The sequence below is a fragment of the Odocoileus virginianus genome, chromosome 14 (assembly GCF_023699985.2).
Source record: "Odocoileus virginianus isolate 20LAN1187 ecotype Illinois chromosome 14, Ovbor_1.2, whole genome shotgun sequence".
NCBI lineage: Eukaryota > Metazoa > Chordata > Mammalia > Artiodactyla > Cervidae > Odocoileus > Odocoileus virginianus.
In genome coordinates this window covers 42783926-42798333 of record NC_069687.1, presented here as the reverse complement: position 1 = coordinate 42798333, position 14408 = coordinate 42783926, and the positions used below count along the sequence as shown (strand labels likewise).

The window sequence follows — 14408 nt, the reverse complement described above, 5'->3', positions numbered from 1 at the left end:
GTCTGCTCTTGTGCCCAAACCATGCTCTGTTGATTACTGTAGCTTTAAGGCATAACCTGAAGATACTTCCAACTTTGTTCTTTTTTATCAAAATTGCTTTGAAAATGTGGAGTCCTTTGTGGCTCCATATCAATTTTAGAATTATCTGTTCTGGTTCTGTTAAAAAACATCATGGATATTTTGAGTGGGATTGCATTAAATCTGTAATTTGGTGTGGACATTTTAACAATATTAATTCTTCTAATCCAAGAACACAGGATATCTTTCCATTTCTCTGGATTATTTTCAAATTCTGTTATCAACATTTTATAGTTTTCAGAGTATAAGTCTTTCACCTCCTTGGTTAAGTTTATTTCTAGATACTTTGAAATTTAGATTTTAAGGATTTTTAGGAGTTATGACATTTCTTTTGTAGAAAAAAATTTCCATAAGCAATCACTTGAATAAAGTAATCTAATCTTTTATTTCTACAATTTTCACTGTGCTTTAAAGTAAAACTTACTGAGTAGCTGGCAGCTGCTGAACATTTAGAACTAGATCAGAAATGCAAACTCCATCATCACCACAGTCTTTATGGAAAGGGATCTACAAAAAAAGAGAAAAACAACCCCAGAAATTTGATATTGAGTTAAACAAGCAAATTGTAGAAGAACACATAATAGTATTATTCCATTTACATAAAGTTCAAAACCTTGTGAAACTAAACCATATTTTAGAAATATATACATGTTTAGCAACATCAGAAAGAAAAACATTGATAAATGCAAAATTCAGGATGGTGGTGCTCCCTGGGGGTGCAGGATAAAACTGGATGTGATAGAGTATGGAGTGATACAGAGAATTTCAGAAAATTTTACCATTTTATTTTTTTAAAATGGTTGTGAACACAAGGTGTTCCCTTTATTGTTATTTATTTCTTCAATAAGCATTTACTGAGCACCTATGGCAGGGCAAGCACTACTCACAGTGCTGGAAATAGGGCAGGGAACAAGGGAAAACAAAAATCCCTATCTTCATGGAACTTACCTACTGGTGAACTTTCCATAAGTAACTGTACTTCAATTAGAAAATTACCAACTTAGGCTATGTCCTAAGTATCTTTCAAGCACTAAGGCAGTGACTAAAACTTTGCCGGCTAGTCGGGAATTCCAAGAAAGGCAAGCCGCACTTACACTGAAGACCTTGACCGTCTCAGAGTAGGCTTCAAGGGCAGGGTTAGTGCCAGGGTTTTCCAGACTGATATTCATACACAGATTCAGAGGGCTGATAGTATCAGAGGGCTCCTAAACACACACAGAGTTAGTGGATTAGGGCATGGCAGCTTCAAACAAGAAAATGACCACACATGTGCTCACAATTAAACACACAGTCCACTCTCGATCATGCAGAATAGCTCTGTTTTAAACTTTCAAGGCTCTTGCTCCTTCACTTCTATCCTAAGGCTGCTGTTAGCCTCTCCACTTATAAGAGACTTCTAACTTGGGCTCAGTAAAAATCTGAAGCAGTGATTCTTAGGTAAACTCATCAGTCATTTCATTATTTATATAATGATCAATATTTAGATAAGATATCCAGTTTTCAATGCTCAGAAGATCCCTCTGTCAGTACCCAGCTCTTGGGTTGTTGGCCATGTTCTTCCCATTCCTACTGCCAAGACTTTTGGCATCTACAGGTGTCCTGACCAGATCTCTGGAAGAGAATATTATGACCTGGAAGGGAAAGTGCCCAGGGTTCATTGTCAGGAATGGACAAGGGAACACCCCTTCCTAGTCTCCAGTCTACAAAACCAGGTGAAAGTGCTTCCCATACTCAAAACTAAGCTCCCCAGTTTCCAGCCTAGCTGTTAGGGCTCTTTCGCATGCAGAAGATGATGCACGTATCACTGAGCAGGCGTTAAAACCAGCTCCGTCCGGCTGTAAGTAGGAGAGCTCCTCTTTGTCTCTAGTCAAGATGGTGGAGGATTTGCAATGCTCCAAGAGGCCTGGGCTGCTTCTAGTTTTTGAGGTTTTCCCGTCTATTGAACAATGAAAATAATGCCAAATCAGGGCTGCAGACACCATCTAGCATTCTTCTTCAAGAAAGAAGAATGCCTGTACATTGGTAAGCACTAAAAATCAAATTTTCCTTTTTTTAGGAGTGATATCTTTATCTCAACAGGACTTCCGTCTTGAGCCCTTTGGACAGGGGGTGGGGGGTGGGGGCAGTGACTTCCTGACTGCAAGGAAATGTATCCTCAGCTACAGAGTTGGCACATAGGATGGACTTTGGTATTGATAGCAAATACAGTGTTACCTGGAACAATACCTCTCAGCTGACCACAATAACACACACCTTGTAAAAACTTCACAAGTACACATGGGGGAGAATACATGTTTATACACATGTAGTAGTTTGGCCACTCAGTCATGTCTGACTCTGTGACTTCATGAACTGTAGCCTGCCAGGCTCCGCTGTTCATGGAATTCTCCAGGCGAGAATACTGGGGTGGGTTGCCATTTCTTTCTCCAGTTTATATATATACATACATACACCACATCCTGGCTGTCTTACTTCCCCCACAATGGATTACATGTTTAATTTGACCCACTACTTAGCACAAGGATAAGAGAGAATGGAAGCTGGCTTTTATTCCTTTAAAGAAGCTGTATAACTGGCACATTATCAACAAAAGATGTCGAGGCCTTCACAAAGAAGGAAACTTCAACTCGAACAATAAATTACTCAGCTGATTTTAGTTCATCCAACTCTTCGTTCTTCAATTCTTAGAACTTATTGAGATGTGATTTCTGTATCATCCATCTACTTGAGAAATGTCTGGGGATGCCACTTAGACATAGTCCCTGGATCTGAAGGGAATTTCTGGTGGGGGGGGGGGGGTGCTTCCAGCATACAGATCTTATAAAAGTTTCTTTGGCAATTCTTATGTATCTTATACTTTGAGAACCACATTCGAGGAAAAGTTCTTAAATAGCTCTTATAAAAATTGTTTCCTGAATAAATTATACTTTAAATACCATAACCTGGCTTTTTGGGGGGAAATAATCATATAATTTATAAGATAAGCTTTTTTAGAAATTTTCTTCTGAGAAGCACTTTTTCTACTTTGGAGAATTTAAAAATCCATGTGAACTGTAGTAATTATGGCATAAGATTAGAGCAAAGAGTTTTTACCTCATAATCTACCATCCTTCACCTACATCAATTTAAATCCAAAAATGAAAAGGGAAATTAGAGTTATTCTTTTCAATCACTTAAAAATAAATAAATATTCTCCTGATATGAAAATGTCAATATAAAATTTACTGTCAACTAAAAGTTCTTCCTATTAAACATTTAAGAAAGCACTGTCTTTGATTTTTAGCCCTTTTACTTGCCATCCCAAGTAAAACTTAATGCAACTAACTTACATAATAGCATGTGACCATATAGATTAGTGTAAAAGAAATATACTCCTATTCATAGACCAAAAAAAAGCACTAATTAGAAGAGCAAGGGTTCTTCTCACTCATAAGCCTCCAATTCAGGCTTTCACCATTCATTAGTCTTTAAAAAGAAAGGAGATGAAAGAGATGACTCCGAGGCTCACCTGTATGTGGATGAGGTACTCAGAACAGCGCTGTGCTTGACTTACTATCATGGTCTTCTGCAAGCACCTTTCATTATTTTCCTTAAATAACCCCCTGGACATCACTCTGGATGAAAACTGGTCTTCATCAATTGTGATGTTATACACAATGGCTATAATAAAAATCATAAAGAAATGTCATTACAAATACATTTTAAAGGAAAAAGCATTCCTGTTTTATAGTGTCTTACTGGGTTAAGTCTCTGACTACAAGAAAACAAAAGCCAGTCTTCCTTTTGATGGACTGTGAACCATGGCTAGCCTGTGATATTTGTAACTGCAGCTCTGGTATGATGTACGTTGACTGTGGACACAAAGAAATGTGATTCAAAGAAATGTGATTTGATGCAGTAGAAGGAAAAGTAGACTTGCCACTGGGAAATCTATTGAATGAAGTTGGTCAAATTATTTCCCCAAGTAACAATTTCATCGTCTATAACATGGTGACATGAAAAGGAAAGGAATTATTATTGAGGGCCTACATTTGAACACATTCTTATATGTTATGTAAGTTTTACAATAAACCTGGAACATGGATATTATTATCCTATTTTTCAGATAATTAACAAAATATTATTCTGTTTTTCAAAATAATTCACCTCAGCTCACACAGCTAGGGCATGGTCAGAAGTAAAGTTTGAGTAATTCTGAAACCAGACCCCATGTTCCTACTATTTCTATGCAGTTTAGAGGATTCACTGTTATTTGAGAATTAAATCAGATACTCTAAGGCGAAATGTACAGTGCCTTGCATATTCCAAAAGCTTACTTGGGGGAAGTCATGTTACACTGCAATAACAAGTATTGAATCAGACAGACTTGTTTTGAATCTTAATCTCATCATTGACAAGCTTTAGGCAATTTTCTTAATCTCCTAGAACCTCCATTTCTTCATCTATAAAACAGAGATAATAATACTAACATAGGGAAATGGAAATAAGAAACATATGTGATAAAAACTGATGTCAGTAGCTAATGTCCAACTATCAGAACTTTCAGTAAAATCTGTTGGCTACCCATCAAACACTGAGAAGATCTGATACTATTAGTAGCATCAATTGCATTACTTAGGATTATTCTGTTTTATTATTTCCAAGAATTGATGTTTTTGAACTGTGGTATTGGAGAAGACTCTTGTGAGTCCCTTCGACTGCAAGGAGATCCAACCAGTCCATCCCAAAGGAAATGAGTCCTGAATATTCATTGGAAGGACTATGCTGAAGCTTAAACTCCAATACTTTGGCCACCTGATGTGAAGAACTGACTCACTGGAAAAGATCTTGATGCTGGGAAAGATTGAAGGCAGGAGAGGAAGGGAACGACAGAGGATGAGATGGTCGGATGCCATCACCGACTCAATGGACATGAGTTTGAGTAAACTCCGGGAGTTGGTGATGAACCGGGGGGCCTGTCATGCTGCAGTCCATGAGGTCGCAAAGAATCAGACATGACTGAGCAACTGAATTAAACCAAGAGTTTAAAGGTTAACTATACTTCCAAAAGCATTCTATATGTGACCTTTCAAATACCTACTAGAAGTGATGTATAATTTTTCTTGCTCTGAATACTTCCTGAGGTTAACAAAGATAAAATACAAATGAATCAAGAACTACAAATAAGTAGTGAAAATAGCACAAAGGAAAAGCAATGGCAGGGAAGTGATGGCAGCCAGGACAAAGTTAGTACATGTGGAATGACAATATTTCATTTTTTCCAAAGTGATACATAGTTATATAGGCAATATGATAATCCTTTTTATGTTATTAACTTCAAGCTGGAGTGCGCATCTGAAGCAATAAATAATAGAAGTCACATGCTGTGTAAATTGACTTTTCAAAGTCACAGAGATGGGATTTCTCTCTTACACACTATTATTGCCAGGCAAGTAAGTGACGAATGATCATGACCATGTGGACCTAAGGCATCAAGAAGAGGATTCAAAGGGAAAGGCACCCAATGGTGAGAGACCCTAGACAACAGGTGGGAGGGAATAAAATCCTCTGAAAGCAGAAAATGCCTTTCAAGTGCATGGTAACAGAAGAGGCGGAGTACAGTCCAAAATTGGGAGGAAGAAGCTTGAGACAAACCCACGCTTCAGGGCCAGCAGAGGTTACCCACCTGTCATTTCCACCAATGAATAGATTTTCCAAATTAACTTTTTATATTTAATGTCTTATTCCTCCAGCGTCATTAAGATATCATCGATATATAACATTGTGTAAGTTTAAAGCATACAACATAGTGATTTTATACATTGCAAAACAATTACCACAATAAGCTGCTTAACATACCCATCACTTCACAAAGTTACAATTTCTTGTGTGTGGTGAGAACTTTTAAAATCTAGTCTCTTATAACTGCATACAATACAGCATTACTGACAAAAATCACCATGCTGCACATCCTATCTAGCCATTTCATGTTCAGACAGTAATGGTTTCCAACTCGACTTTCATGGCTGCTCAGATGAATGTGCTAAAAGGCAGGTGTGTGAAAAGTGCTCCTCAGAGGTGGGTCAGGGTTTGAACACTTGAAAGGAAAAATGCCAGATGAATATGAAAAATAGGAAACATGGAAGGCGTGTCAAGACGTTAATATAACTTTGTGTTCCTAGCCTTCTTATTTCTTCTATAAATCATGACAACTTGCCTCTATATTTTTACCCTTTAAGTTAATTTGTTCACCACCTAGTAAAATAGCTGTAGTCAATCCTAACAGAAATCAACCCTGAATATTCACTAAAAGGACTGATGCTGAAGCTGAAACTCCAATACTTTAGCCACCTGAAGCAAAGAGTTGACTTATTAGGGAAGACTTTGATGCTGGGAAAGATTGAAGGCAGGAGGAGAAGGGGACAACAGAGGGCGAGATGGTTGGATGGCATCATCAACTCAATGGACATGAGCTTGAGCAAGCTTCGGGAGATGGTGAAGGACAGGGAGGCCTGGAGTGTTGCAGTCCATTGGGTTGCAAACACTCAGACACGATGAATGACTGAATAACAAGGAAATACAGGTTTCTGAAAATTAGAGTCAAAATCTGATGGAGAGGGTATATATGCATAACTGAGTCACTTTGCTATACAACAGTAAGTAACACAACATTGTAATTCAACTACACTTCAATTTAAAAAAATCTGATGAAAAGGATGAGGACCCACGAAACAGCAGCAAATGAAAGAAAGTAGTATTGGATTAAGTGCTAAAAATCAATGGTTACATATTGAAGGAACTGAGATAACTGGTGCAGGAGAGATGGAGGTGAGATGCAGTGCTTAGAAAGACTTCAGGGACATGGAGGACCTCAGCCAGGCTGCCAAAGACAACTGGACCAATCCAGAGAGAGTAAGACTGCCCACAGTCTTCCTTACTCTCAGACTTTCCCTCACTTCACTGGATTATTTGTTGTTATTGTTCAGTCATTAAGTCATGTCCAACTCTTTGCAACCTCATGGACTGCAGCACACCAGGTTTCTCTATCCTTCGCTATCTCCCTGAGATTGCTCAAACTCATGTCCATTGAGTTGGTGATGTCATCCAGCCATCTCATCCTCTATCGTCCCCTTCTCCTCCTGCTTTCACTCTTTCCCAGCATCAGAGTCTTTTCCAATGAGTCAGATCTTTGCATCAGGTGGCCAAAGTACTGGAGTTTCAGCTTCAGCATCAGTCCTTCCAATGAGTATTCAGGGTTTATTTCCTTTAGGATTCACTGGTTTCATCTCTTTGCTGTCTAAGGGACTCAAGAGTCTTCTTCAGCATCACAGTTCAAAAGCATCAATTCTTTGGTGCTCAGCCTTCATTATGGTCCAACTCTCACATCTGTACATGACTACTGGAAAAACCACAGCTTTGACTATATGGATCTTTGTTGGCAAAGTAACATGTCTGCTTTTTAATATGCTGTCTAGGTTGCTCACAACTTTTCTTCCAAGGAGCAGGCATCTTTTAATTTCATGGCTGTAGTCACCATCTACAGTGATTTTGGAGCCCAAGAAAATAAAATCTTTCACTGTTTCCACTGTTTCCCCATCTATTTGCCATGAAGTGATGGGACCGGATGCCATGATCTTCATTGTTTGAATGTTGAGTTTCAAGCCAGCCTTTTCACTCTCCTCTTTCACATTCATCAGGAGGCTCTTTAGGTTTCTCTTTGTTTTCTGCCATTAAAGTGGTATTATCTGCATATTTGAGGTTGTTGATATTTCTCCTGACAATCTTGATTCCAGCTTGTGATTCATCCAGCTTGGACTTTCACATGATGTACTCTGCATAGAAGTTAAATAAGCAGGGTGACAATATACAGCCTTGACATACTCCTTTTCCAATTTTGAACCAGTGAGTTGTTCCATGTAAGGTTCTAACTGTTGCTTCTTGACCTGCATACAGGTTTTGCAGGAGGCAGGTAAGGTGGTCTGGTATTCCCATCTTTTAAGAATGTTCCACAGTTTGTTGTAATCCACACAGTCAAAGGCTTCAGTGTAGTCAATGAAGCAGAAGTAGATGCTTTTTGGGAATTCCCTTGCTTTCTCTATGATCCAACGGATGTTTGCAATTTGACCTCTAGTTCTTCTGCCTTTTCTAAATCCAGCTTATACATCTGAAAGTTCTCGGTTCACATAATAGATTATTTAGAAAATATAAAACACTGGGCACAAATTATACATTGTTTTATACTTTCTCTCTCATTATTTCATGCTTCTTAAATTTTCAAGAATAGAAATATTTTATCCTCATGCTGAACACACTCTATTATGGCATAGCCAACTCCCCATGGACTCATCTAATATGGACTCAAGTTCAATTTAATTTGCATGTGCCCATGGTTTTATGTTAGGAAGGTATGGGTAAGAGAAACTTAAAGGACAGACTGAAAGAGGCCACAATTATGTCACTGATTTCATGACTTTCTGCTGCAGAATGTGACCTTCTAAGGATGACAGAGGAAGGTCTAAAACACCTTCCACACCTAATTAACCATTCTCAGGCACCTCAAATATATGGCAATTCAAGTGTCTGCAAAACCCTTGTTTCTTTTGGTTTCCATAGCCCAAGCATAGTTTAAATCAGGACTGAAACTCTACAAGCAAAACTATCTCTTGTGCAGATTATTTCATGTTTACTCACCCACTTGATTGTTTTGATTAGTAGGTCTAAACTTAGCACTGAAGCAGAGTTTAAGTTTTATCTCAGCATTTTTGTTGAGCAAAGTGATTTTTTTTGGTGTGAATGAAGCATCTACAGATACATCAGCAATGCTCTGTGACCTGAAAGACCAATGTTTAAAAAAAATTATTCTCAGGAAGCTACCCAGAAAAACTAGTCTTAGCACCTTGTAGGAATGTGACCACAAAACAGCATTAACCTAGCTTAACTGCTCCCCTCAAAAAATGGGTTTGACTCCTTGTGTCTTGACTTTTTAGATGAATCAAACTCACCTTCAAAGAAAAGAGTTTGGCCATCATGGGCTATCTTAAAAGGGAATGTCACAGTATAGGAAGTATATGGCCTACCACGCATGAGGTCTACCAAGGTGGCCACAGGGTGAAGCTCACTGAAAGGTATGACTTCTTACAAAACTGTTTCCAAAGCAGCCATATAATTATGTCATCACACCTTGTATTTTTCTAATGCTACTCTTAACTGATTTTATTCAGTAAATATCTTTTCTTTTTTTCAAAGCCTTAAATATTACATTTGAGTTTTATTTCTTCCACAGGAAGATTTCATTAAAATGATGCACCAAGGCAGTGGTCCCCAACTTTTTTGGCAGCAGGAACTGGTTTCGTGGAAAACAATTTTTTCACGGACTGCAGAGGCGAGGGAGATGGTTCACACCAGTAACGGAGCGGCAGATGCAGCCTCATCTGCTCACCTCCTGCTGTGTGGCCTGGTTTCTGACATGGACTAGTGGTTGGGGACCTCCACACTAAGGGACTCCTCTGGTGGTCCAGTGGTTAAGGCTCCGTGCTTCCACTTCAAGGGGCACAGGTTCAATCCCTGGTGGAGAAACTAACAACCTGCCTGTCGTGTGCTGAAAGAAAAATGATGCACGAAAAACAATGCTTTTCATCCTTTAAAAGCACAAGTGAGATATTGTAAATAGTTTCACTGAACTCAGAGTGTGATTTACTCAATAGCCAATTTCTTTCTGTTCTTCACATACTTGGACATTTAAAGCGTATTTTTCAACAGACATAAATGGATAACTGAACTATATTTTCTTGGAGACTCCTGACAGAATTCTGTTTCTTTCTGGTTCCATTCCTTCACCAGCCCAATATATTTATTTTTACCCTTACTCACTTGGCTCTTGAATCCCTTATCGTTCCCCCCTGCTCTTCAACTCCTCCTGAGGTCAATGAGAGGTCAGCTAAACCCAAATAATGGCTTCTTGTTTATGACTAATAATTGTAAAAGATACCTTTTAACCACAGGAGAAGTTGTACTTCACTTGTGTGGCCTTGGTATTCAGTATTTTTAGAGCATTCTCATGAGAATTCTTTTCTACAAGTTGAGGTAATAAAAAGATAATAATCAGAAATATCCTTAATACCATTTCAAGAGCTTTATCTTTTCAATACACTTTTTCTGTTCATTTTAAAGAGGAGAGAGACTTGGTTCTAATGTTAAGCAAGTACTTTTTTTTCCTACCAGGAAAAACATACTCCTTCCTCTATGCAAACTATGACATACAAATGTCTTAGAGTGTTATATAATGCCTGTGACATTTTCACAATACTAGCAAAGCAATCTGCTCTACTTAGCAGGCCATGTGTTCGTTAACTAGTTTGTGTCTGGCTCTCAATGACTCACCAGAGCTGAACGACCTGTCCAAAGGCCCCCACGGACACATCGGTGATGGAATCCCCATTTAAATCTCCATAGCCATCCAGGGATCTCCCAAAGTACTGGAGGTGGCTACTAAAGGCTCTGTCGGACCCCAAGATTTTCTAAAAGAGCAAGTTTGAGATGAAATTATAGTTCGTGACAACTGAAACAGAAAAAAGCATCTACATTGCCCTGGTATATTCTTTCTATGGCCATTTCTCAGACTGTTTTATTCTCCACAGAACTCCATTGATTTTTCATAGCTCATCTGATCTGATTATTATTCTTGCAACCACATTTTCATCAAAGCAAACAGCATGACTCTCACATAAAATAACCAGCCAGCACAAAGCAGTGAGAGATCAGCGAACTGGAGAAGAACTGATGCAGGTTTGGGTCCTGATTCCTCTCCTAGCTCATTTCCTTCAGATCTTTACTCAAAAGCTGCTTCTGAGTGAGGCTTTCTTGGTCACTCACTCAAATACTTGATACCTCCTAGCCCTGAAAATTTATTCCGTATTTTAGTTTTTAAAAAATTCCTTATCATTTACTACTCTCTGGAATACTTTTCTTACTTATCTTCTTTCCCTCTGTCTCCTTCACAAGAATGAAAGATCCATACAAAGCACAATTTTGACTATCCTGTTCTTTACAGTATTCCCAGAGTCTAGACAGAGCTTGACATACAGTAGGGGTTCACTAAGTATCTGATGAATAAGTGAATTAGGTTATAAAGTAAGAGGGATGCATTGGATGGTCCACACAATACTCTTTAGCTCTAACACAATGTAACTCATTCACGTGTAAACAAACTACCATAAAACTGTGGATTACCTGAGAATACCTCAAGCGAATCATGCCCTCATGACCGTTGTAGATGTACACAGCTCCAGAGTTCTGATTTTCCAAAGGTGAGCCAACAATCACGTCATTAAAGCCATCCATGTTGATGTCTGAAAGAGCTGCAATTGCTGAACCAAATCGAGCATTTTCAAGACCCTTGGGGCCTTCCAGAAATTGGTGCCAATTCAAAATGCCCTTGCAGAGAGGGAAAAAGGGGACAATTAAAGCCAACCTTACATTAATAAATACATACTACTGTATATTTATAGTAGTATAAATATAGGTATAAAATAGATAACCAAGGACGTATTGTATGGCACAAGGAATTATATTCAATAGTTCTAGTTACCTAAAAAGGAAAAGAATCTGAAAAAGAATCTATCTATCTACATACCTACCTATGTACAAATGAATCACTGTGCCATACTGAAAATAAGGTCATAGGCTATCTGCGCATAAACCAAGGTGAAAAGAAGCAATTCTTTTATGTAGGCTGGCTGCACAACCTACATAAGAGTGTCCATTTCTTTTTTTTTTCCCCTTAATATTAGGATCTTCACTCATCTGTTTTCAATTTTTTTTTTATTTAAAAAATTTCTGGTAAAAATCTACTAAACTCTACAATAAAATTAAGGTAGAAACAAATAAAACACAATATCTTAATTTAGTCTTTTACTTAAAAGCTATTGAACAACAGTGGCATAATTATAATGGTATAGGAAGTGAAAGATGAGATTGTTAATATTCCATTATATAAAACACTGAATATTTCTGCCAAAGAAAAGACATTTTCCTGTAAAAGATACAATTGTGGGCTCTTTTTTTTTGTTGCAGATTTTGAAATCAAGAATGGAACTATTTCATGACTTCATAATAAAGCAATGCTCTTCAACCATGAAACTGAGTCTGTTTTGATTCTTTCTCCTCTATAATAATCTTACAGAAATTAATTTATTACTGAGTCTGGTAAAATACTGGAAGATCATTTCACCTTTAGCAATTAATAATATTCAGAATATCTGACTAGCAAGAAACATTTAAGAAGTTGGGGATTTGTTAAATTTTCAAACTAGTAGATACACTCTTCCCTTATTAAATACTTAATTACACTTTCTTTATATGCTTTAAAATTGTTTTAATTGCTTCTGTTTAAGGGCTAAGTGTTATTTTTTGTTGTTGTTTGTTATTTTTTGTTGTTATATTAATTTAAATAAATAAGGTAGGACAAAATATTGCAACAGTTAAATATAACATTTACTACATTAATATCAGCTTCTCTTTTTCCATCCTTTCCTTATCTAGCCATCTAACCTTCTATGTCAATCTGTGCCTTTATTTTTAGTTTTCTTTTCAGGTTTCACTAAGCTAACTATAATTGTGTGCATGGATTTAGAGATTTAAGTCTGTAAGTTGGAAAAACTAGGCTTTTCCATGTTAGAGTATGCTCAGATCTATGTGCAAGAACTGGAATTCCCAAGATCTGGATATATACATAAATGTTACACCAAGCAATGGAATTTTCTGACAAACTAATGTAGAAATTGTACAGGATTATATGGCTATTTCTAAAGTGCCTGGTACAATTTGTCCTTACCATTGTAAAATGTCAACAAAGCAGCTTTGCCTTGCTATTGTTATATCTTTATAGCAAAGAAGAATAATTGAATGAGATATTTGGGAAATACACAGATGTATATGCATGTGTGTATGCATTTCAAAAAACAACATGCATTTATAATAACTTTATTTGTAAAGAAAATATGTATTCAAAGACCTCCTGTGGAAGATAGCAGGACATTATATATTAAGGTCTAGGTTATGCTTTTCAATGTGATTTTTAAAACTGTAACTTAATGGTGACATCCATAAGCCATACTTTTATTCAATAATAAACATTCTTTAATCTGTAAAAATGAAGATTCACTTTTATTTATCAATACTAAAGCAAATCAAAGGAAATCAGTTTAATAATTTTTTTTTTACCTTTGTGATAGTAAACAGGTAGACTCTTCCTTCCTCTTTCTTCAGGTCATTCATGTACATTGGCGCACCTACCAAGAGCACATCTGTAACGGTGTCCTTATTCACATCAACTGCACACAGCACACTACCGAAATAGGAGCCAATCTGGAGGAATAAAGCATATCAACACTAGGATTCTTCTACTCTTAGTATTACACTAAACTTTTATTTACTCATTCAACAAGCAAAAATTGAGCATCTATTGCCTGTAAGGTGCTAGGAACATAAAGATAGATAACATCACCCCTTCTTTCTGTTTGTGTCACAATCTAACACTTGTTTCTTGGCACTTAGTGTGCACAAAAATCACCAAAAAAAGCACCTGTAAAATACAGATTCCCAAGAGCCATTTCCAGAGATTCTGATGCAATGTCTATTGGGCAATCAAGAAAAAAGTATTTTAAATAAGCACTCCAGGTATTTCTTATGCTGGTGGGTAAAAGACAACACTTAAGGGACACTTAGAAGCTTTATGAGATGTTGTAGACAAAGGCAGGCAGGGAAGAGGGAGGTTGAACAAATAACAGGACTTCTGTGATAAAACATACTAGAAAGTGAAAGTGAAAGTGTTAGTCACTCAGTCATGTCCAACCCCATGGACTGCAGCCCATCAGACTCTGTCCATGGGATTCTCCAGGCAAAAATACTGGAGTGGGTTGCCATTCCCTTCTCCAGGGGATTTTCCTGACCCAAAGATAGAACCCAGTCTCCCACATTGCAGGAGGATTCTTTACCATCTGAGCCACCAGGGAAGACCATAAACTTTAAAATACTAAAGAGGAGGAAAATGTATGACCACAGTGGATTTGTGGTCAAGGAAGTCAAAGACTCAGATCTTCTTCCTCCAGGAAAATCCATATAGACAGTGAATCAGATTTAATCCCAGAGAAGGGAAATCTGTAGATAATCAGTTTCTCTGATTTAAGGAAGAAAATTTTCTGTTAGTTGTTGGAGTACAGTGATGTGCATTTCAAATATGTGCTAAGTTCAGGAGTCAAAACTACTTAGCAAGAAAATAGGATTCTATAGGCTGGCTTTTGTTCTCGTGGACCATGACTGGGAGGCATCACCAGTCCTCACTACCAAACTGC

At 37.5% G+C, this 14408-nt stretch overlaps 1 protein-coding gene across 1 annotated transcript in view; it reads right to left on the bottom strand.

Moving 5' to 3' along the window:
• Positions 1-14408, bottom strand: part of ITGA2 (integrin subunit alpha 2) — a 105973-nt gene that overhangs the window by 22789 nt on the left and 68776 nt on the right. Inside the window, exons 13-19 of the mRNA XM_020880338.2 lie at positions 13279-13422; positions 11287-11490; positions 10438-10574; positions 8749-8888; positions 3587-3738; positions 1173-1283; positions 503-585 (exon numbers count right to left, since the gene is read on the bottom strand). Of these exons, the coding sequence (XP_020735997.2) occupies positions 503-585; positions 1173-1283; positions 3587-3738; positions 8749-8888; positions 10438-10574; positions 11287-11490; positions 13279-13422 (971 nt within the window). The remainder of the gene's footprint in view (positions 1-502; positions 586-1172; positions 1284-3586; positions 3739-8748; positions 8889-10437; positions 10575-11286; positions 11491-13278; positions 13423-14408) is intronic.